The sequence below is a fragment of the Sapajus apella genome, unplaced genomic scaffold, assembly GCF_009761245.1.
Source record: "Sapajus apella isolate SASKATOON/1434 unplaced genomic scaffold, GSC_monkey_1.0 scaffold28, whole genome shotgun sequence".
NCBI lineage: Eukaryota > Metazoa > Chordata > Mammalia > Primates > Cebidae > Sapajus > Sapajus apella.
The window spans coordinates 18,637,511-18,661,841 of NW_022436968.1; the positions used below are offsets into that span (position 1 = coordinate 18,637,511).

General features: G+C 49.3%; 2 protein-coding genes and 1 long non-coding RNA gene across 4 annotated transcripts; 1 reads left to right on the plus strand and 2 right to left on the minus strand.

Moving 5' to 3' along the window:
• Positions 1 to 1,915: 1,915 nt before the first annotated feature.
• HOXD4 (homeobox D4) lies at positions 1,916 to 7,412 on the minus strand. The gene is made up of 2 exons (XM_032292878.1): positions 5,928 to 7,412; positions 1,916 to 5,387 (listed from the first exon to the last, which is right to left on the minus strand). The coding sequence occupies exons 1-2, from the start codon at positions 6,358 to 6,360 to the stop codon at positions 5,053 to 5,055; spliced, it is 768 nt and encodes a 255-aa protein (XP_032148769.1). The 5' UTR covers positions 6,361 to 7,412; the 3' UTR covers positions 1,916 to 5,052.
• Positions 7,413 to 7,475: 63 nt separating this feature from the next.
• Positions 7,476 to 21,167, minus strand: LOC116561118. Its single transcript, XR_004273294.1, has 2 exons — positions 21,087 to 21,167; positions 7,476 to 11,771 (listed from the first exon to the last, which is right to left on the minus strand). It is a non-coding gene; the product is annotated as an uncharacterized LOC116561118 (long non-coding RNA).
• Positions 20,877 to 24,118, plus strand: LOC116561117. 2 transcript variants are annotated; one of them, XM_032292880.1, is made up of 3 exons: positions 20,877 to 21,454; positions 22,647 to 22,674; positions 23,117 to 24,118. In XM_032292880.1, exons 1-2 carry the CDS (start codon positions 21,055 to 21,057, stop codon positions 22,670 to 22,672), a joined length of 426 nt encoding a protein of 141 aa, XP_032148771.1. In that variant the 5' UTR covers positions 20,877 to 21,054; the 3' UTR covers positions 22,673 to 22,674; positions 23,117 to 24,118. The 2 variants fall into 2 exon arrangements, with proteins under 2 accessions (XP_032148771.1, XP_032148770.1); XM_032292879.1 differs by lacking the exon at positions 22,647 to 22,674.
• The last annotated feature ends 213 nt before the right edge of the window (positions 24,119 to 24,331 follow it).

Genomic DNA, 24,331 nt, shown 5'->3' on the forward strand with positions numbered 1-24,331 from the left:
TCGCTTGAAAAGAGGGCCAGGGCCTTTTCTCACCGGTTTAAGAATAGGCGGCAGATGCCGTGACAGCGACCATTGTTCCCGGTAGACGCAGGCGACCGGGCAACCTCGGCCCGCGTGCGCCAGGCGCGTCCCCAGCCGGGCCGGTTTTTTTTACAACTCCTGTTGTCTTGCAGCAGCCCGCGCGTACCTCACCCCTCACCCCTCGCCCCCAGCACCCTAGCGCCTCGCACAAACACCTCTCCTTGTCTCTGTCGCTGTCTCTCCCTCTCTTACACACACGCGCGCGCGCGCGGACGCACGCACACTCACACACACACACACACACACACACACACACACACACACACACACTCGGCCGCTCTCAGTAATTTTTCATAAGTGCAAAGCTTTGCTGAATCAAAGGTCACCATCCAAGCCACTAACAACTTCTCCCCGGCTCGCAGTTCCAAATCAGGAAGCAAAGGGAACTATTTGTCAGCAGCCCTGACAGCTAAGTTCATTAAGGATTTAAATCTGATGAAATAAAAGTTGCCAAAATATTTACCTGCAGGCCAGGCTCCCGCACCCTCCAAGGGCCGGGGGTGGAGGGCCAGGGGCGCCGCGCGGCCCCCCTGGGTGGGTGATATTCTTGGGATCCCTGCACTTTCCAAGTCGGAGAGAGCCCTTTGCGTGGCAGATTAATGACGACTCCGTGTTTCTTAAGGGACGTGCTGAATTAATTATTTCGCCAATCACGTGGTCGGGACTTGTAGAAATCTATTCTTATCATCTTCCTCGCACTTTGAAAATTCTGCGGGTTATGAAAGGCCCTCCCCCGGCTGCCAGCGAGCCCTGGCCGCCCAGCCTGGCGCGGGGGGCAGGGAGGGCTCCCCAACATGGCGGGTGGGAAGCGCCGTCTGCCGAGGGTCCCGATTTACTGTACTGTACTCAGCGGGCTCTGCTATGGACGCGCTTCCTCCTCATCCCTGCCAGCGACTCAATACACACACAGTATTGATGTATTGGTGGGCACAGGAGGAGCCATTAACCAGAAGACGGGCAGAGGACAATCATAAAATGTGTCTGAATATTTAAACTTCTGCCTGCGCACTTATAAATACACATGTCCACGCGTCTGGGGCAAGCCCTTCCATATATTAAGGACACATGTCTGATTTTATGCATTCTGCTCATTTCCTGTCTGGAACAAGACCCCCATCTATTTTGGGACTCCTGTCTTGGCCCCTTCTTCAAGGCGAGGCCACGATGTGAAGAAGCCCTTGCCATAAATGTAGTGCACGGCACTTTTTATAGCAGGGAGTGTTTATTGTTGCTTGAGGGGTGGAGGGGGCGCGGGAGAAGGAGGGGCAGGTGCTAGAGTCCCCGCAGGAGCTGAGCAGCACCGGAAAAGTAGGAGCCCAAGAGTGGAGGCCAGGGGGTCAGGTCAGAGCAGCCACCCAGCAGCCTCGGCTCGGCCCAGAACCCAGATCGCTCTCCCTGCATTGACTGGGGGGAGACCGGTAAGGTGTCTCATCCACCACTTCACAAAGACTTCCTCTGAGGGTTTCCAGACCATAAGGATCTGGGGGCTGGCCCGGGCCCAGCAGAATGCCAACTTTCATCCCCCTGTTAACCTGGGCAATTACTTCTTTTTCTTCAAAAAAATAACACCCAACACTCTGCACCCTGAATTCAACTCCAGGCTTCCCAATGCTCACAAAATATGATAGCCAATTGGGAGTGTGTGTATATGAGGGAGGGGGTAATAACAGAATTGCTAAGCCTCACAAGGCTTAACCTTCACACCTTAGGCACCCCACCCCCCAAAAATGGTGCCTAATTTATTGCAGAACATAATAAATTGTTTATATTAAATATTAGCTTCTAGAAGACTTAACAAAGAATGAATGCTTCTGTTAAGGCACCAAACAGGAGGGAGATTTGCTACACCTTTTATTATTTTAAATATAGATCAATGAATTACATCAAAACTACAAGCAACAATTAGTATAAATAATACTTTAATCAGTGGCAGCAAAACATTGGTCAATTCTATTTAAAAAGCATCTCCTGTGAACAGACACCATGGGGCTGACTGACAATGTCATCTCACAACAAAAGGCTGCAATGGACAGAGTGAGATGGGAGTCAGAGGAGCAACGTCCTCAGCAAACACTTCACTCTGCCCCTTCCCTAGTCAGGACCCCACCATTTTTTTTTTTTTTTTTTTAAACACCAACACAAACACTTCTGGCTCAAATGTAAAGAAACAAACTGGAAACAAATAATAGCAAATGGGCACTGGAGCCTTTCCATACCTAGCTTTCTCCAGAGCACGTTCCCCGATAGAAACCCATTTCCTTCCCTGCCCTAGGTGGTTGGGGGGCCCTACCCCTTCCCTGGCTCACTCCTGTGGGCCCAAATGGATGCTGAGGTCCGGCTGGGACCTCAGGGTTGGGGGCTACATTCTGGGCCAACCAAGCTCCATTAACATTTCAAAAGAATCCCTCGAAGCTGAGAAGGAGAGCTGAGACTTATAAACAAAGAAGTTTCTCTGATTAAGTTACTTTCCAAAGTAGTGGGGCTGTTTGAGAAGGAGCTTGGGTTTTCCTCCTGAAAACATGTTTCTTGGCTTTCCTCTGGGGCAGGGATGAAGTCAGTTAAGTGTTTGTGGCATTTGGTATGAAGCTGGGGGTGAATAACCTGAATTTTTGAGGTGGGAGAAAATCTATATAACAAATTTCTATAATATATATGTAGTCAGATGTTGTGAAAATATATACTTTTTTCCCCTTCCCAAGGAGAAGGTTTAATGAATACACAGATTAAAGTTTTAGGAAAGAATCTTAGCAACTTTCCAACTTGCCTAAGGATAGCGGCTCCTTTCAAACGGTACATCCAAAGACTGCTTTCCACGTTAGAGAGGAAAAAAGAAAAGAAGGGTAGTTAGAGTCCAAAAGGTTAAGGGTTTAGAGGTCAGTCCTCCCGGCTGAAATACAGCTAATCGAATAGAAAATTTGTCCTCTGGATGAACCTGATTCTGTAATTTACCCGAACTTCAGTAAAATACCTTTTCAGCTTCTCTACGTGAGGGCGTCAGAAAAAAGACGTCTTGACTATGTATGAACTCTGTGCTTTTTGTCATAGAAACAATGATGTGAATAATGCAGGAATATCCATCTTTAATATCTCGACGTGGTGATATTCAAGTATTGCCATGTGCAAGTCTGAGAGCCAGGCTCACCCCAAGGAGGAACAAAGAGCAGTCCCTAGGGTCTAATACAAAAGACCAAGGCTTGGAAGACACTTTAGAGAAGCGGAATTTCAGCCTAGGGACTGCAGTGAATACCTGCCCTCAGTTCTCAGGAGACACAGCCAAAGAACACGCCTACAGAGAAACTCTTTTTTCCCTCCCACTTAAATGTATTTTTTAAATTACCACAGAAACCTTCTAAAGTGTTTTTGAAGCACTGAAAAAATATCCCCTTTCTGGATCTTAAAATTAAGTTTTAAGCTTACCCTTTCTCCCTCTTTCACTTTGGTCACTTTTTGATAGCTACAACCCTTTTTTCCAAGCCTGAGGCCTTGGGAAGACTTGTTTCATCTAAGTATATGAACTCTGGTCATTACCTTTGACTTTTTCCTCCTTATGCTTAAGGGTCAGCATTTTAGAAAAATGAACTTTGAACCCTTCCCGGGCGAGACAGAAGAAAAATGACTAAAGAACATCTCTCCTGTTGAGAATGATTCTTTTAAAAAAGCACTATTCTCAAGGCAAAGATGAGTGCTTGAAAACTTTTATACTTTTACATATTCCGCTTCTAATTAATGGGCTGAGGAAATCTTCCTTAGATTTGGTTTTTTAAAAAATTAAAACTTCAGGAGAAAAAACCTCTAAGGCTAACTTTTGTGGATGTCTAGATTCAATTAGGTTTATTTTTCTTTCTTTCTTAAAGCAAGAGTTCCTCACCTTCCCACTTTCTCCCCACCACACAGCTCTTCCCCTACACAGGCCATACACCAGTTCCTGTAAAACACTGCTACGTGGGGATATTCAGGGCATTTGAAATCCAGTTGGATCAGAAAATTCAGTCATTATCTAACGACCCAGTGCATAGAGGTTTTGTTTTCTTTCCCCAGAAGGAAAATGTTGGACCATTTGTTGCTTTTTTCCCCTTTCCTTTAATCACCCAGAACTGTTGGTAAGCACAGTGCTGAAAAAAGCACATGTGGAAATATATTTTCAGGAACTCAACTTTGAGTGGATCCTTTGCTTCCTTCTGGAAGGGTTAAGGGCCCCTACACACACTTCCAGAGAGCGAGGGTGAAGGGTGGGGGTGGGGTTCAGAAGTAAGTGCACATATCTTTCATTCTGCTCCCTGAAGTTCAGCCCCTTTCACCATTTTAAGATTTTTGGCATGAAGGTGTCGGTTTTTTCTGTACCACATTTCCCAACAAATAAATATTTAAGCAAATATCTAAACATAAAATAACCCGTTTTCACTTCCTTCTTAGACCCATTTCTTTGGACACAGGGCCACTGGGAGCAAAATATATATTTTTTAATCACATGAAATTCCATAGACAATCCAGAAAGTTCAGAAATCCTGACCCAGCTCTCTGGCTTCCACTGAAAGCACCTAGCACAAGGGTGGCCAACCTTCTGCCTCAACTCCCCCACATTATTAAGCCACAAAGCTCCCTGGAGGGGTGGAGTGGGGGAGAAAGTCCAAATTCACAGTGGGATAAAGCACCCAACCTTCATTTGCAAATTCAAAATCCAAGAGTGGTGATTTTCATGAGTTTAATGACTCGCCAAGATTTTATGTTCTCAGTAGCTCCTGCCATATAATATACTTAGAGAGAGAATCCCGCCCCCCCCCCATACCCATCCCGCTCTAGGGAGGGGGCTGCCCTCGGGCAGGATGCTAACCTAGTCCGAGGGCGGCCTGCTAGTCCCAGGTCCACCCCACAGTACCTTAGAGCCCAGCAAGGTGACAGCAGGCCCGGCCTGCCCCCGCAGCTTCGGCTCAGCCTGGTGTGCAGGGAGAGATGGGCCCAGGGTCCCCACTTCTATAAGGTTGTCAGGTCCGTGTGATGGTCTTTGGCCATCGGCTGTAAATGCTGGCTGGGGGCGGTTGAGGAGGAACAAGACGAGGAAGAAGATGAGGACGATGACCTGCCTTTGGTGTTGGGCAGCTTATGATCTTTTTTCCACTTCATCCTCCGGTTCTGGAACCAGATCTTGATCTGGCGTTCCGACAGACACAGGGTGTGAGCGATTTCAATCCGACGGCGCCTTGTCAGATACCTGTTAAAATGAAATTCTTTTTCCAGTTCTAGGACTTGCTGCCTGGTGTAGGCCGTCCGGGACCGCTTGGGCTCCCCACCGGTGTAGTTGGGGTTCACTGCGAGACAAAACAGACAGGACAGCCAGGTCAGCGCCCGGCCACTAGTTAGGCCCCTCGCCTCCGACGCTCACTTCCTGGCGCGGACCTCCCCGCGTGCTCCCAACCTCACTTTGCTTCCTCCCTCCCACCCTCTCCCCGGCGCACCCGCTCACTCCCACCCACCTCCTCAAACACACCCACACACCCCAGGCTTGCAGGGCGGGATCCCCAAATGTGCTCTTTCTTCCAGGCCCACCATCTGGTCCGGAACAACCCAGCAAGCATTTTGGAAATCCCCTGCTCCTCCACAGCCTTCCCCCTGCTCTGAAAATGGAGTCCTCCCCCACCCCACCCCCATCCCCACCCCCTTTTGCGCCCACAGCGGAGCAGCCAGCCACATGGTCCTGGCCTGCTCCCTCAGCTATAAAAATTTATGGGGAGAGTAATTGCGGCGCCCATGGAAGCTCCACACGCCCACACCTACTCACACCCCCTTCCAGGGGACCCAGGCCAAAGGGCTGGGATGCCGGCAGAGAGGTTGCTAGACCAGAGTCTTACCCGAATTCACGTGCACCTTCTTCATCCAGGGGTAGACCACTGCCGGCTGCTTGAGTGCCGTCCCGGGGGGCGGCTGCTTGGGGTCAGACTGACTGCAGGCCCGGGCGCCAGACAGGGGCGCGGGCGGAGGCGCTGGGGGCGCTGGGCACGGCTCTCCCGGGGCGGCGTAGTGACCACCAGGGCCGCTTGGCTCTTGTCCGTGACCCCGCGCGGGCAACGCCGAGCCGGTCCCGGGGCCGCCGCCTCCGAAAGGCTGCTCACCGAATTCGGGCCGCGGGTAGAGCCCCGGGGGCTGGAAGTCTGCGCCTTGCGCGCCGCCGCCGTAGTAGTCGGCGCCCTGCTCGCCTAGGTAGCCACCCTGCAAATATTCCTCGCACGGAGGGAACTTGGGGTCCACATACTTGGAGTTCACCATATACGAACTCATGACCATTAATTTCAGAAGGTAGAAAATACTAATTTTTCTCGTGTTGTCTTTTTTTCTCCTTCCATAGGGCCCTCCTACTTGCTGTCAACTGAATAAAGTTGGGCGGCCATGTGACCAGGCCAGCCAATGGCAAGGGAGCAAGTTTATCACCGGGTTGGTGAGCATCTCATAATTTTTACAAATTTAACTAAATAACATACGTGTAATCAAGTGGCTTGCTGTGGCACATTTGAGAGCCCCAGCCAGATATTAATGTAGTTCCAGTTCCCAGCACCCCGTTCCCTCAGGTAATCCCAGCTTTTGTCTGTCACTGATTTTGCCAACCTTCCGTGCCCCGTTCCAATCACCCCCAGCTGAAAGCAACTACCCCCCCACAAGCCAAATAGACACAGCTCAAGGGAGAATGGATCTTCCTACTGGGGTGCAGAGCAATGAAAGGTGGGTGGGCGAAGTCGCCCATGAGTTGGGCAGAGTGCCCCAGGCGGGGAGGGTTCCTGCCTGCCTGCCCAGCCTGCGGCCGGCGGGAGCTGGGACTCTGCCATACAAAGGCTGCCGTCCTGGCTTTGTCTTCATCAGGGTCACCCGAAAGTTACCAGAATCTGGCCAGCTTGAATCAAATTAGGCAATGAGTAACCACCATGCTTTCTACCAGTGCCCAGGCCCGGGTGTTCCCAGCTGAAGCCAGGCCCTGCCGAAATGGCAAGAGGCCCTTATTGCCCTTGCCCATGTAGCTGGGGGTGGGCTGGGATGGTGGCGAGGGTAGCCTCAACTCGCTCAAATGCACCCCAGAGCTCCCCATTGGGCTTCTTTGAAGCTTGCTTTCTTCCCACAGGAGGGCCCCAAATACCAGCGAGCCCCATTAGAGTTCCTTTGCACCTCATGTCCCTGGAGGGCAGAGCTGGGACTGGGCAAGCTGGCCTTGCACCTCACTCCCTAGTACCACCAAACCTAGCCCTTTGGTCTTGCATCCGTGCAACCAATTAGGCTTTTCTTTTCTTTTCTTTTCTTTTCTTTTCTTTCCTTCTCTCTCTTTTTCTCTCTCTCTTTCTTTCCTTCTTTCTTTCTTTCTTTCTTTCTTTTTTTCTTCTTCTCTCTCTATCTTTCTCTCTCATCTTTCTTTCCTTTTCTTTTTCAGCACCCACAGGATCCTCTGTTTAAAGGTGAGGAGCTTCTGAAGAGGGAAATGCTGCTCTGTGTCACCAGGCACAGCTGATCCTCCTGGAGTCCAAGGTAATAAAACAAAAAGAGGCGGCTGGCCAGTGTCGGCTGCTTCTAGTCTCCACTTCGCACTTTGGTCTCTGGCTATTCCGAAGAAACGTGAAGTTTTTGCATCGACCATATATTCCCCTAGAATCGAATCTGTGACTATATGGATACCACACAAATTCGGTTCTACAGGGTATATATAGACAACGTTACAACCTCTGGGTCCCACCCAGAGTGAGGTGCCTAGGCCGCTGCCAGCCCCAGCCTCTTCCTCTGAGCCACCACCGCCTGACGCAGCCACCCGCACTTTCTGAAACAGTTCAGGTAGCCTGATGGGCTTGGCGACAATTTGAAGCAACGAGTTCACTCATTCTTTTGCCAGGGTCAGGGTTACCAAGCAGCCTAGCAACCAGAATATTCTTTTTAAGAAAGAAAGGGAAAAAAAAGAAATAAAAATAATCCATCCCAGGGATGGCGGCTTTATTACCCCCCTCTCAGGATCCAAATAACCCCCCCCTTATCAAGTGGTATTTTCCAGAAAGGAACAAATGCCCTCAGCGGCAGAAAGAAAAGAGGCAAGAGGAGAATATCCTCTGTCCACTGCTTTTCCTACTGCCTGACCAAGCCAGGTTGTCTGCCAAATCTACTCCAAGAAGTCGCGCATTTACCTTCATGGGCCCTGAGCCGGGCTGGTCTCTCCGTTCCGCGGCTGCTGCAGACCCCGAGGCAGGCGCTACTCACAGGCACCGAGCCGCCTTGGGCTGAGGCCGGCGCGCTAATGGTGAAGGGCAGGGAGAGGGGTCATTCGAAATCATTTACAAACATATCACAAAGTTTCATTATTTTTGCTTTGCCGACAGCAGCACACAAGAGTACAAAAGTTCACAAATTTCACCCGCCCCAGTGCCTCGGCACTGCGCAGGGCATGCCCCTCAGTTCAGGGCATGGAGAGCGCAGACTCACTCAGGGCCTGGATGGATTTCAGGGGCACAGGGATGCCCAGGCTTGAGTGGGGCTTTTGAACGCCTAACTGTGGGCTGAAGGTGCTCCTTTTTTTTTTTTTATTTTTTCCTGTCTTAATTGCCCTTCCTACTTCCCACATAAATCAAACATTAGCTTCGAGCTTAGGCCTGGGCCTGGTGGGGTGGGGCAGGAATACTACCCCTCCAGGCATGGCACTTTGCACACACCCCCAATCCTTTGGTTCCATCACTTTACCTCTTTCGTAGAGATTTTTTGGGTGCCCATTCTAACAAGGGCTATGAGGCTGCAGAATCTGTTTGTCCCTGAAGATTCCCCCCAGTTTCCCTGAATGCCAAGGACTCCCACGTACCCACCTTCCTGGGACACTGGGCCTAGGCTCTATCCAGACAAATTGGGGGAGGCTGCTGAGCTGGCTGGGGACCAGGGTGAATGTACACATTTTCATATTTGTTAGACGCTGTGACCTGCATTTCACCTTATTGCTCGACTTGTTCAGACAGGTCAAAGCCAACGAGTTATTGATGAACAAAAGCGTTAAATATTCACCTCCCGCTCAACTGCCCATACTAACGCTTTTGATCTCTCGGGCTTTTTGTGCTGTGTTCAGCTACCGGGCAGTGAATGTGGGTTTGCTAGCAAGCAGCTTCCGCAGAGATAAGCACCCAAAGCCAGTGCAGGGGAGGAGAGAAGCAAGACCAGGGGGTCCCCAGGACACCAGATTTTCCAGACTGGGGCCCAGAGCCCTTTTCACTTGGATCAGCCTGGTGTATAGAGGGTAACTGCTCCTCTAGGGGTGTGTACAGCCTACAAACGGTCGACTAGACTGCCCAGCCCAGCGGGGCCAAAAAAACCTGCCCCTGAGCCCAGCCCCAGCTTTTCCAACCATGAAGGAAGGAGGGTACCTGGTTGCTGCAGCCCTCTCATATTCTATCTCCCGTTAAAATAAAATCGCCTCCGTTTTGCAGTGAGAGAGGGGCCACAGTTCTTTTTGTGACTCTCCCGCCAATACCATCCTCTTAATGAGATGGTCCTCCAGGAGGCTTCACAGGCCTAATCAGAAATGTACCTGTCTTTCGCGGCACAGGCAACTCAGAAAGATCCAAACATCCAAGCCAAGGGCCCCAGGAGTCTCTGGCCCCACCCCACCCCGCTCCACCCTCCTATGTCTCTTTGCAGCAACAGCGACTCTGGGGAGGAAATCCTCCAACTGCAGTTACAGAGAAGCAGAGGTGAAAAGAAGGACCGTATCCCTCCTCGTTCAGCCAGTGTCCCAAACCCAGAGCGTGCAAGGCTGCAACTAGATCGGGGGAGGGTTGGGGAAGGGAATGTCCCATAAAGCTCAGAATTCACAGCCCTTCCCAGAAGAGAGCAACTTAACACACCCACGGCCACAGAGGATTGAGTTTTTGTTTTCAGTTAATATTTTTAAAAACAGAAGGTTGGCCAGGCTGGACCGGGCTAAGAACGGTTGGACTGCGGAGGGGATCGCATTGCCTTGGTGTTTATTGCTTTGGTTTGATGCCGCAGGTCGTTAATAGGACAGGCTGCTAACTAGCAAGCTCTTAACAGAAGTGACCGTCTTGGAGGAGCTGCACCTGTGCTAAGCAGGGAACGGCCACGAAGGTCCAGGAAGGCCCAGGGAGATCAGGGCGAGACGCCGCGGCCGGTTCCCTTAGGCAGGTGTCTGTGAACCAGGCCCAAGAAAAGCTTTCCAGGAGCTGGATTTAGCGCCTCCACCTCCCAAGGCGAGCTAACCTCCCAAGGCTAGGCCCGGGGTGGGGGTTGGGGTGGGGTAGGGGAGGCAGGGCCTTTCTTCATCCGCCCACTCCGCAGGCTCGGCCCTAAGCCCACCACTTCCCCGCCATCGGTACCGCCTCTTCGCGATTCGGAAGAAACGGGAAGGTACTTACAGCGGCGCTCTCTCATGGTCCCGAACCTGTTGCAATGAAAACGGGGGTCACTTAAATTTCACAGGATAACAAAGCAGAAACATATGACTCACAGAAAAATGACAAGGCCAAGACACCCCACCAATACTCAGACCTCCCTGCTTCAGGTGCCCGTCCCTGGGAACTGCGGAAAGTTCCCCGCGGAGCTGGAGATCGCAGTCCCTCAAGAGCAGAGAGAAAGATTATGAGAGAATTCGGTCTCCATTGCCTCCCCCACTCCATGCACCCTTGGGCAAAACCTCACTGGTTATTTGGCCCAAGTCAGGCCGCCTGTAACAGGGTTTTCCCAGTGGGAAAACGGGAAGCGAGGAGAAAATGGGCCTTTGTGTGTTTCCTTCTGCGCAATCAGGCTGGGTGGGTGCAGGTCCACTGGGGAGGGGTAGCCGCTCCATCTGCCCCTCACCCCAGCTTCCTATCTCTCTCACCCTGGGAGCAATTCAGCCTTCTTTTCCAGCTTCAGGTTGATTTCAAATTCCTCAGCCCCAACCAGTGTTCCCAAAACCTGTCTTCTCCTCCTCAAAGAAGAATCAGGCATGGCTGGGACTTGCCTTCCCACCTCTACTCCAATTCAAAACAAAGAGCAATTTCCAGGGGGAAATGAGGACCCAAATGATAACCAAGGAGGAAAATCAATGGGTTTAAAGGTAAATGGCAATGCTTTAGATTGTTATCCAGCTCTATGGGTATGACAACAATTTTTCAGAATTGCTGCTGGAAAGCCCAGAAAACAATCTTATAAAGCAATGGTCCTCCCAGAGGCTGGTGTCCAGTTTTAAGTTTTCAGTCTTTCCTAATATTATTATAAGAAAGCAATATCAGAAATCTCAGCGACAAAGCATCTTTACCCTCATCCTCTCTTTCCCCCCCCCCCAGAATAGCATTGTTTTATTCCACTTCTGAAGGAGATGCTCTTATGGGAAGAAGCGGGACAGTAAGTCCCTCTTGTGAGGGGGGAACCCTCAATTCCTAACTGTCCCTATCCAGAAGGGAGGGCATGAGAGATCAAGATGCTCATTCTATTTGTTAATTTAGGTTTAGGCTAAAATTAGAATAAACTTCGATGAGACTTCTCCCCATCCTAAGCAGAAAAGTCAGGAACAGAGAAATCCCACACCTCTGAAGTTGTGGAAAAAGTAGTAAGTGACTTACTGTTTTTCTTTCCTAGTGGGCAGGGGAGCTGAGTAGAACTGTCTCCTTCTTAGCTTGGTGCTGGCTGGAGCCTCTCACGTTCCTATTGCTGCTCCAGGAACACAGCATCTGCACTTGTATGCTCTTAACCTAATTTATGGTGGGAATTATATTTTGGCTTGTCAACTCTCAAGCAATAAAACAAAGTTTATTGGAATCACGTGCTCGTAAATAGCCACTCAGGTCTCATCTCTGCAGAACCATAAATAACCTTTGGCTTTAAACTTTTATTCACTAAATAAAGGTTTGCTGCAACTGTTCCCTCAGATTTAAATAGTTCCAAATATCCAAGATGCAAGGGAGGTCATATTCATATCAATACCCAGGCTTTTCAAATAGCATCTTTTCAGAGAAGCTGTTTAAGTTGGGAGATAGTGCTATTTGGAAAAGGCTGGTTGGTGGGCATGTCTTATGATTCTTTGGCTGCATTCACTGTGAGTACCATCAACCCCTTTATTTCAATAATTTCCTAGCTCTAGATGTGATAAAGGGGAAAGTCAAAAGCCATTTCTTACTTGCTTATACCAGAAGTTGGAAATTTGAGATTTTGTTCAAGTTTCAATAGAGAAAGGTGGTTAGAGAGAGGCTGGGTGGGCTTGGGGGTGGGAGTGGCAGTTGGAATTAACACTTGGCTCCCTCCGTATTGTTGTGGATGAGTTTGAAGAAAATTGAAGGTAGCCACATGCCTAGAGGTTTTTATAATTTCCTTAGATCTGAAAGGGAAGCGTTTGCAAGTGACCAAACTGCTTAAAACATCAAGACTTGGGATTCGGTAAAGTGAGAAAGCGGAGAATAGCCCCTTCAGAATCTTTGGCAACTAAACCTCTAAAGAAGGTTATAAAACAATAAAACAGCCCTGGTGTGAAGGAGACAGGGTGTGAGGAAGCAAATGAGACCCTCAAGGAATCCAAGCCTGGGAAGTCAGATGTCCCCACTCCCACGGTGCCCCCAAGCACAGGGATCAGGGCTCAGGAGCTTTGGGGGCTCAAAACTGGGTGGGATTCTTAGGAGGACTACCCCCATACCCACACTGCTGCCTGCTTCAAGGAGAGAGCCCAAGAGAGGAAGAGGGAGTACACTGCCTCTGTCCTGCTGAGAAAGCCAAGAAAAGGAGCTTGGGCCTGAGGCCGCTCTCTAGGAGAATGTAGCATTCTCTGCTTGGGGGAGGATGAGTGGGGGTAAGAGAGAGAGAAAGATGCCCCCAGCTCCCACCAAGGAGCATAAATAAAAAGAGAATTGACCCCCCAGCACCTTTAAATAGCCCACCAGAGTTGCCACCAAACAGTGTAAAAATGTGTGTTTTTGACTATTCTGATGAAAATAATGGATGTTCTGTGGAGATTTGTAGAGCACACACACACACAATTTCTAAATCAAATTCAGTTGCAACTGTTCCCATCAGAAAGTCCCACTAAGCCCATAAAAAAAAAAAAACCTTCATACAAAGATCTCCTTGCATCCCACTTTCCACCATTCTACATGCACTTCCAAACCCATTTCCTGATTTGACTGTCATTAGCTAGAGAGCAGGGGGCTGTTAGCCTGGATTGTAAGGCATCCATCCATTTCTCTTCTTTTGTTCCACTAGGCATGTAGACATATATTTTTTTTTTTATGGTTGATGGCATCTGTTTTTAAAAATGGATAAACTCTTCAAAACAGTTTCTGATTCTGATTAGCACTAAATGAGCAGCTGTCAAAATATAATAATAATAATAATAGTTTGAGGGGTTGAGAAGAGCTTTCTTTATTTTCCTGTAATCCCAGCACTTTAGGAGGCTGAGGCAGGCAGATCACAAGGTCAGGAGTTCGAGACCAGCCTGACCAACACGATGAAACCCCATCTCTACTAAAAATACAAAAACTAGCTGGGCGTGTTGGTGCGTGCCTGTAATCCCAGCTACTTGAGAGGCTGAGGCAAGAGAACTGCTTGAACTCGGGAGGCGGAGGTTGCAAGTGAGCCGAGATCACACCATGCACTCCAGCCTGGGGGACACAGTGAGACTCTGTCTTAAAAAAAAAAAAAAAAAAAAAAAGAAAGAAAGAAAAAAGAGAAATTAATCACAGTACATATTACTTTCCAGGCAATTGTGATGAGCTTTTTTTGAGAATGGGGTAAGGACAAGATAAGACTGAGGAGAAATGATGTTTGAAACAGTGATGGGTAGCTAGTCAGGACTAGATAGACATTCTTTGAAAGAATGGTGATGAAGCATGTGACTGAGACATGCTTGCAACCTTTACTGTGGCCTACACAAAAAGATAAAATTACATAGCCTATCTGTATATTTAGCTGTGAGTAAGGAAAAGGAGAGATGAAAGGAAGATATTGAGGCAGACATCATTTATGTCTTGATCTTAGGAAAGCAAGACAAAGTGAGTAAAGAGAGGAAGTGTCTACCTTCCCATAATCTTCTCTTGTCTCCTCCTCCCTGTCTTCCTTTTCTCCTCCCCTCCTGGTCTTCTGTAGATGAGAGAGAGTGGATTGGGGAAGAGAAACTGAGTGATGGGAAGAGCAGAGCTAGCATGTGCCCGTTTGTTGGGGAGTTTCCCAAGAACTTGCAATGGAGGTAATGGAAGAGACAGTGGGGAAGGACAAATTGAGTCTTCTTAAAAACCTGGAAGGAATTAATTTTTAGGTAAAGTGGGACTCTGGGTACTGTCCCTCCCCATGTGGCTAAAAAGAGCCTAGAAAGCTCCCATGAGATAGGGCACCTTGTAGGTTCCACTGCCCCCTGGGAGCCAAAGTAGCTCACAGTAAGGAAGAGAGAGAGATGGGGTCCTGGGAGGCAGCAGCTCTACTCCAAAAGTAATGAAAGTCAGCCCTCTACCCACCTTAATGGCCCCTACTAGGTGGCTCCAAGAAAGAATATTTTCATGTTGGCTCTTAAGAGGCCTTTTGCCTGAAGGGGGTGGAGCTTTCCTCTTAAACTAAATGGTTGTACAATAGAAGAGATAAGAGGGGCTTTGAATGTACTTCCTGGCCAGAGAGACAGGTGGAGGAAGGAGCCTGCCCAGGGCTAGTACTTAAGGATATAGTCTGGGCGTGTAGCCAGAGAAGGGCTGAGCAGGGAGTCCGAAGCATGAGAGAAATGTAACTCTATATTCCTGGCACTATACTCTATCACCAAAAGAGAAACACTGTTCTGCCTGCCCACCTCCCCCTGCCCCAATGGAGTCACTCATTGGTGCTCTGGCTTGAGGACCTCTGGGAGGAAGAGGTGACCCCACACGAATAGGCCAATAGTGAGAGATGAGACCAAAACAATTGGGTAGGGGGGTTGGGGCAGGATGTCTGAGAGCAGGGTGGAGGCTAGAAAAGGCTCCAGTGGTCCCAAGAAGAGCAGAAGAGGCTGAGGTGGCCATCTAAGTACTAGGAGAACCAAGATTTGTTGGAACAGGAGAGGGCAGTGGCTAGGGAGCTAAGTGCTGCCCTAGGCTATAGGCAGAATACTGCCTGACAAGGTTGGCAGCAGAAGAAACTGCATGTTTTGAGAGAAAATCTGACCCAGGAGGACTTCCTGGTTAAGCCAAGCAAAGTAGCTTGTCCAAGAGCCACAGAGGCCCTCATGAAAACAGACTGTAGACAGAAGTCATGGCATCGAGAACTATGGATGAGGACTTATCCCTCAAATTTTCCATTGACCCTTCCAATTCTTTGAAATTCTGTACATCTTTTGTGATGCATTATAAAAATACTCTTTCCAGCTACAACCCCCACACATGTTGGGGGCTGAGGCTCAGCTACAGCCCTGGAGTACAGATCCTGGGTCACAAGCGGATGAAGGGGTGAGAAGGGTTGGGGGTGGAGGCGGGGCTCCTCGGCTTCCTTGGCTGCTGTTGGCCTTTTGCTTTCCTAACCTGCCCTAGATTTTAAGAGATTAAGGAGGGTCCTTGCCCTGGGGTTGTGGGAGAACAAGAGGAACAACCAGCCCAGTGGGTGTGACTGACAGGACAGGGTGGTGATGGAGAAGGTGACTGCAAGAGCTGGATCAGTGGGCCTGCTCTCAGGAAAGACCTAAAGCTGTCCGTCTGTGGGAGTCGAAGATGTGCCTGTGTGGGTGTGAGGACTCCCCTCCCTGACACCGGCCCACTGAGGAGCTAGGGCCACTTTCTGCCTGGGTGTAACCCTAAACATTTAGGTGCCAGACACTGAGACCCAGCGGGCCAGAACTATGTGACCCACTACAGCAATAGGTTAGGTCCCAGAACTATGTTCTCCTGAGTCTGCTACTTCCTGTGTGTTCAAACCTGTTTTGTCCTCCATAGAATTCAAGAATTTGGTGAGTGAACCAGGTGTCTTTTGCTCTAAAATCTAGGCCTGATTACTCAGCAAAAGGGGGATTGATAATAAGAAATATATATGTAATGAATACTTGGTATGTGCCAAAACACTGGTTTAAGTACTTAACCAGTGAGTTAAAGTATGTAAAGCAGTTAGTGCCTGACATACAGTAGTGCAAGTAAGTAAAAATTCTCATAGAAACTCTTGAAAGTACTCTTATCCCTCGTTTTCAAAGAAATTAACAGGTGTAGAGAGTTGCAGTACTTGCCTAAGATCACACAACAGGTAAGTGGTACCATGGCAGTCTGAACCCAGAACTGCTGTTGAAACCTCCAACCCAAAAGTAAGGGATCCATGGCTCCTTCCCTAAAATGGGAGAAAGTACTCAGCCCATAGGGTGGTGGCAATAAAAACACAACCCTGGGTGGAACCCTAGGGGCTCTGGGGAATGCCTAGTTGTAGAGGTAGAGGGAACTTGATCTTTGGAGAACAAATAATCATTAAAGGAGTGGGAGAGATAATAGACCAGTGGCTCTCAAACATAAGCTTGCAGCCTAACTGCCCTGTGGGGAGGAGTGCTTACAAAATGCAGGTCTCTGGGTATCATATCTGGATATTCTGATTCAGTAGGTCTGGGATAGGACCGAGAAACTTGCCTTATAAACAAGAGATTTGATGCAGGTCTTCACTGAGAATCATTGCCCTCGAGAAGGGCGGGGGCGGTAGTGAAGCAAAAGACTGCATTGCTAAGAGATAACAGAGGATCAGTGGGATTGGGTCAGAGCATTATTTAAGTAAGGTGTCGCTGGCCCTTGAAGTTGATGCGAGGAACGCCCAGTGGAGCCCACAAAAGGCCTGAAATGAGCGAAGTGGTGGTAGAAGGGTGGGTGGGTGGTGTGAAGTAGACATGCGCATCTGGCTAGTTCTCTCAAGCTGCTGAGCAAATAGGATTTACCCAAGCTCTAAGAGTCTCCAGGGATTCCCAGGACCCAGGCTCCGTTCTAAGTGAGCAAAGGCAAGGCCCATCAGCCTGTTCGAGGTGGCACTAAAGGATGTGCTTTTCATGTCTGTCCATTCTGGGTACCAGGAATCTGGGCCAAGGTAAATGGCAGGAGGGAGGGGCTGGTTGGGATCCGAGGATTGGGCGCAGCTTGCCCCAAACAGGATTCAAGGAGCGCAGCACGAGGAAGTCGCGCCCCCTCTGGGAGGGTGGAGAAAACGAAGGGGCCCGCCAACCCGGAACGGCCCTAGGCTCCCTGGCCTCGGAGCTGCTTCCACTGCCAACCTGGCGAAGGGAACCCCTGGGGCTGGGCGCAGCACTGTCGACCCTTGTTCGAGGCCTCACACACTTTGCGTGCGGAGGTAGAGGGCGGGGGAGAGGGAGGAGCGAGTGGCGAGCCCTCCGCTGCAGCCCTCCCGGCCCGCCGCAGCCGACGAGACGCTTGTCCTACAGCGCCTCCTCCTGGACGAGGCGCTAGACAGCAGAGCAAGGAGACCACCAGCCCCGGAAACCTGAGGCCGGGACTTCGGGCGGGCGGAGGCCTCCCCGCACCAGAGGCTCTTCCTACAATGTCCCCTGGGGCGGCCGGAATGAGCGAGAGGGCCCTGAGGACGCCTCTCATCCCCTACAGCCCACCCCAGCGCAGACAACAACCTCGTGGGCCAGAGGCGCTAGTCCCCGGTTAATTAAGCGAGTCCAGGCGAAAGAAGCCCTTAATTGTTCATTTATTATTTGACTGCTCTGAGCCGAGCTGCTGCCACTATCCTCCTCCCCAGAGCCCTCGAGCGTGCTGTGCTGGCGTAACAGGATCCAGGGATGGTCGAGCTGAAGGACTAGCCTGAAGTTTGGCTGTTTGAGCAGGCGCCAGAAGGAAAGGCCTTTTCCCAAAGCAGTAGCACCAGGCTGAAAAAAAATCTAGACCCTTCCCCGAGGGGCACATATATACTATATGATGTGTGTGTGTGTGTGTGTGTGTGTGTGTGTATAACAACTGGAAAGAAGAGTATTTCCTTTGGCCCCTATCTCGTATTTGCAGCCTGTGTCTAGCATACAGATTTAAATTGGGGTGAGGTGATAAGTCATGATGATTGGAAATGCAGCCAAAGGTCGAACTGTTCAGCTATACAGGGAAGGCTGAGATAAAGGCAAGATGAGTAGCGAGCCTTGACTAGCGAGCCTTGACCGAGGGGGAATGGAAAGATCGGGTGTATCTTCCTGCTCGAGTCCACTCGCCCACTGCCCCCACCCGCGCTTGGCGGATGGCATCTCCGGGCTGGGTCATCTCACTGCACATGCGCTGGATGCCTGGCGCGCGTGTGTACGGAGGGCGCTGTGAGGCCCTGAGTGGTGCGGAAGGCGGGCACCGCGCACCGCTTCTAGGCCTGGATGCAGAGGAGCTTGAGAACCTCATCTCAAAGAAGCAGGAAGCATACTTTTCTTTTTCTGGAAAACCTGTATTAAAAGCCTCAACTGTCCTTTCTGATTTGCAAACCCTATTCCGCCGAACAAGCAGCATCTCCTCGTTGCCAATGAACACTCTAAACGTTGTCATGTGGATCAGAAATGTCACATCTGGGGCACTGCTTCCCCTGAGTCGTTCTTCAAGGCGGGGAAAACCACCCTGCATCCAGAGAGCACAACTTCTCCCTTACTCTGCAAAACTATCAAATCTAAAGGACCAGTCCCTAGAAAGAGGGCATCTGTTCACGCCATTTCAGAAAACATGACCCTAAATTGAATTTCAGTTGGAATTCTGAGTTCTTGGTGGCTTCTCCCCAGCTTCCGGTGCCCCCGCATCCCTACTCCGCTGCCTGGTCGCCGCATTGCGGCAAGGCAAGGCCGTAAATACCTCTAACAGCTGCCTGCCAGCCCAGGGTGAAATACTGTCTTTGTTCGATTTCCCTAGCCTCTCGGGTTCAGAAAACAGAACTCTGGCGAAATGTATTTATTTGTAGAAACATCCGACGGGAAAATACGCTTCGTTTTCAGCCCTCGTGGTTGGCTACATTCATCATTGCGAGCTTCGCTCTTTCTCCTGGTCCTCGAAGAGATCTCAAGCCCAGCTCACGGCCTGACCCGTTGTCACCAAGGCCGGGACATGCTATCGGCTCCCTGATCTATACGAGGACAGAGGTTTGGGCCAAGGACGCTGCGAGTTACACTTCCGGGCTTCTCAGCTCTTAGGGTCCCAGCGTTTTAAAATTTCGTGTTTTTTTGTTTTGTTTTGTTTTTTTGTTAGGTTAACAGAAACAATGGGGTTATTTCCGCCAGAGGCAACAGCACGAACTAGTCTCCTTGCGGACTAATGGCCCAAGTTCCTGTGATTTGCGGATTATTTCCCTTAAATGCAATCGACCATTTCGTTCCAATAAGAATTAATGCTACCACGGGGCTTACAAAGAGCTCTTCAGTCTTCCACATCTGCCCATGACATCAACCTGTGCTGTGTAATCGGACCAGCAGCCAACGCAGGTTTTCAGTTAGCCAAGCGCGCTAGGCTACAGAACCCAGGGAAAAGTAATGAAGCTCTGAACCTAGAGCTTGGCCATCAGGGCCACACCCCCACCCCCCACTTGGGTCCCATCCGACCTAGGGACTCTTCCTGTTCCGGATCTACTCGGCAGGGCCTAGAAACCATGATCCAGGTGCCTGCTTTTCAATGGGAAATATCTTTTTACTCCGATCAAAGAATTATCTCAAAGGCCATTGAACTGTAGTAGAGAAATAGTTACAAAATACAAACAAGCCAAATTAAAAACCAAATCACTCAAGTTTCTTATTTGTAAGTGATCAGAGTTAGTGATCCAGGAGAATTTGCAGGCATCAACTGGCCACAAATCGTGGACCTCCATTTTGAAATGAGCATGATTCCATCATTAATTAGAAAAAAAAAAATCTTTCCACAAAGATGACATTTTTTTTGTTCAGAAACGCTTTTAAGGTCAATGCTGTTACATTGGAATTTTAAGGGAACAATAAGTTAGGATTTACCACTGGGTGCTTTGGGGACCATATCCTTGGCTTCCGCAGGGCAGTCTCATGCGCAATGCGGCAGATTGTCTAAAGGTTTCATTTCACAATGTTCATGAGGGAATAGGCAATAGGATTTGCGAACTGCATCCTCAAGTGCCATTCAAAATCAGTGGGAGAAAATAGTTTTTCCTTCTGCAAAGGATTTTCTTTTATGCATATTGTTTCAGTTCAGTAGTTTTGAAGTCAAGGGAAGGATGTTGCAATGTAATATTTATTGGTAGGCGGGGGGGGGGGGGGAATCTACCAATACATTTAGAAAGCAAAAAGGTCTACTCTTTTCCTACTCTGGCAAGTAAGAAACACACGATGTTTGAACACAGAGATGCCTTGTATTTCTGAAAGATCTATTGGTTTTTTTCCAAGACCTGCACCAGATATTCTGATACCATTACCTCCGAAAACATGCATTCGTTTTGTGATATAAAGTAATTCAAATTAACCTGACAGATTATCATATGTGGGAAGAACCTATCTTGAGTTGTTTAAAAATTTCTCTAAGAGCTAGAGAAAAATTTAAAAATATTTAAAATTCTATCTCATACAACACAAGGCCCAATAAACCATCAACCATAGAAATAAACCAGCATCAGTCACCAAAGCCTAGATTCAAACACCCAGCACATCCTGGGAACACAGAATTTACCCCACCCCCACCCAAGCCCCAACCCTCAAAAAACACCTGTTAGCCTCCCAGGTACTACCGTAAAAACCACAGCTCTAAATAAAATGCCTTTAGTGACCCCCAGCAAAGTGGAGATGTTCAGGAGTAACCCGTCTACACACTTTCTCAGGGTGGGATTGAGGGGCTCTCCATCTAGGCAGTGGGATCCTGTCTGTGGATACCCGTTTCTCAGAATCTCTGGAGGAAATACTATTACCCCCTTAGACTTCTGAACCTAGCTGGATCCCACCCCGGGCCCCAGGGGACGCCCTAACAACGAAGTGATTGGGGGAAGGGGCTTAGACAACGACCCCTAGTTCCCCGGGAAATGTAGGGGAGCAGCTGGACTCCCCGAGCTGCCCAAGGAGGTCGGCGCCCTAGGCTTCTTGGTGGCATGCTGGGGCGCGGGGAGGGGGTGACTCTTACCCGAAGGTTGCCTTGCTGCAGGCGGCGGTCGGTCCGGGCGGCGGCTGTAATCCACCAGGCGCTGCCCCGAGGCGCGCACTCTCGGCAGCAGGGACCCGTTCATGTTGGAGGAGAAGCCGCGTCGGAAGCGCGCGGCTGTAGTCGCCCCGAGCAGGCCAGTTGCTCCCGGCAGGCGGTATCGGCGCCGGCCGGGAGCTCGGCGCCTAAAGCCCCTTCTAGGCCCTCCCTCCCCAGGCTCCCCACCAGCTCCGGAGGTGGTAGCAGTGCAGACCGAGTGAGCGGCGGTGGGGCCAGGGAGCGAGCCGAGGCTGCCGCGGACTCCGCAATCCCACAGCCGGCGACTGGAGCCCACCTCTGCAGAGACAAAGGTTAGAAAAAGAGGGGGTGAGGCTCTGGGACAGCAGAATGCGGGGGGAAATTCGCCTGGGAAATCAGGAAAAAGGCCGTGAAGGCGAGCGGCGCTTGCACATGACCAGCCGCAGCCAATGACGACCGCAAATAGGTCATAAAAAGGTCTATTACCAAGTTGTAAATTTTCTTCAAACAAAAAGGAATTTACTGCAATTCCTTGCGGATTTTGCACATACAGCTCGCAAGCGCCATGTTTTTTCCTCTCTTGCTTTCTCTCTCCCCCTCCTCCTCTCTTCCTTCTTCTCCTCCTCTCTCTCTCTCTCCATTCTCTCTCTCCTTCCTCCCTCCTTTCTTTCTCTGTCCTTCTTCACCTTTCCCTTTTTTCTTCCCTTCATTGCTCTTCTCTCCCTCCCCCACTTCTCTTTCTCTTTTTCTAGGAATGTGTGTGTGTGTGTGTGTGTGTGTGTGTGTGTGCGTGCGCTTTTCTTTGGTTTGGCTCAAAACCTCTGCGCAGTTGGCCATTGTGAAGGAGGGAAAATGAACTCAATGTACTGCTCAAGCTCTGGGGAAGCAATCCCCACAGCAACATACCCCCATTTCTTACCCTGTGCCAGGCACTTGGCTTCTCCTCCCCTCCCTTCAGGAAAAGGCCCGTCCCCAAAGCCAGTCAACCACTTTCGGTTTTCTCCCCTCCCACTCATCCCCTTGCAAGCTAGCCCCAATGATCCTGGGAAGAAAACCCACCCAGTCTCTGCAGGCCAAGAAAGTGTGCCCCCCCACTCCAACGCAAATTGGGGTCCCTCCCATTCCCTGGAGGTTCTGCCATAGGATAATCACCAACCAGCTTAAAGGCTGGAAATGGTTTTAGGTACTTGTCAATCTCACCGAAATATCCTTTTGAAAGCCCACTGCCTGGTCTTTCTCCACAGAAACATCTTTCTGGACAGACAGGGTGGTGGTTTCTGGATTCCTTCTGAAACTCCTTGGTCTACGTCCCCCTCTAAGAACAATTCTCATTGTTATGGAATTTAATTCTAGTTCTTCCCTCTCTCCTTGACCCCAAATGTTTCCCCATTGAAAAATTTGTTCAACGAAATACTGGAAAGGGGTAACATTTGTTCAGGAAGAGTGGCTTCCTCAGATCAGTCTAGAAAAAAAAATTCCTTTTCCTCAATTGCCAGTGTCACATTCCCTTTATATTTTTCACAGGAACTGCTCTGGAGATCTTTCCCTGAAGGTAAATGTCCTTGGCTGGCCTCCAGCATTCCTCTTACGGGCATAGCCATCCAGCCTTCAGAACCTGCCTGAAAGAGGTTCGCCACCCCCCATCCTTTTAAAGACAGTATCTTTGGACTTACAATACTATGTTACAAATATTTGCATTGGATATCTGTGTATAAGTTCTCTGCTATTAACATCTTCACACCCAGTAAGTACCTACGTGTATGTGGACTGAAGCAGGAAGCGGCACAGCACTCTGAAGCAGGCCATTTCTTATCCCTTGAAAAAGTTCTGATGACCTTGGATGTTTTTGATTAAAGGACTTTTGCTGCCATCTGTCAGAAAAACTCATATTCTTTCTAGAAAAAAGTCCAGTGGGCCCTAACTTTGCTGGAGGGAACCGCAGCAGCAACCAGGGTCTATTAAAATGTCCTCTCTCCTTCCGTGTTCAGCCCCAGATGCCCAAGGATTCAGCAAACACCGGGGAAGCAGAGAATACAACAAGCTTGGATGTGAAATAGCCCTACCTTCTGTATTGCAGAAGAAAACAGTATTTTAAATTACACAAGCAGATGGGGCTTGTTGGGCCCTCACAAGCCCAGAAGACTTCACACTGGTATACTGGGGTGTGTGTGTGTGTGTGTGTGTGTGTGTGTAATTAAGCAAAGAACTTGTCCAATTCCAAAATTTTCTGAGAAGTAATCTCAATAGTCAATTTGCCTCATTATCCTCTCCCTATCTTACCCAAATAAAAGCAGAGCTTTACTACTCTCCTTTTCAGCTTGGGGAATGAGGGCCTCGAAGAGACTTTGCACTGAAAAAGCAGCCATATTTGCATTTTCTCCACTTGTGTGGAGGTAAGCGATGTACTGGGCTTTGTGGAACCTCACAAAATGGCATCCTTGAACTGACTTCTCTGAAAACCACTGAGACCCACATGCTCTTTTGTGTGTTTCTGGTTGTTGCAAACCAAGAGCCTAAATCACTCAGAAGGCCTGGTTCTTTCATTCAGCGTTAACATTGGAGAGTACTATCTTTCTCTAAACCATTTACAGACCTCTCCAGGCAGACTGCCGCAGTCCAGGGCTGAAAAGTGCTGCCTGGGATGGCAAAGCATTCTCTGAAGGTTTATGCAAATTTCTGCAGCAAAAAAATGTTCGCTTGTTGCCTCAACGCTCTGATGTTGACACATTTGAGCCAATTAGAAGGGCACCTTGTGCGCAAGTCACTGCCAGTCTGTCTGCATGAAACATCATAATGGGGGTGGAGATATCTAGTCAGTGTAAGAAAGAAGGTGGCGAGTAATTCCCCAAGGTCTTTATTTGAACACAAATCTATGCTCTTTCCTAGCTACAAAAGGAAACATTTACCTACATTTATAATCAACACTCTGGGCATGTGTGTAAGCTATGTATACATCCAAATTTATATTCTAAAATACACCAGCTATTGCAACAGTCTTTGTGCATGAGCTATGAATTTACCACAGTTTAGGGGGCCAGTGGGGCCAGAAGGTACGCTTCCAGACCAGCACAGAATGCTGAAGAAATGACATTTTTACCTACCCTTCCTTCCTTGATTTCCAAACCCATCCATACATTAGGGCTCCCACGTGACAGTCTTGCCCAAATCATCTCAAGATTCTAAAAGCATTTGGTGAGCATCCTTGAGCA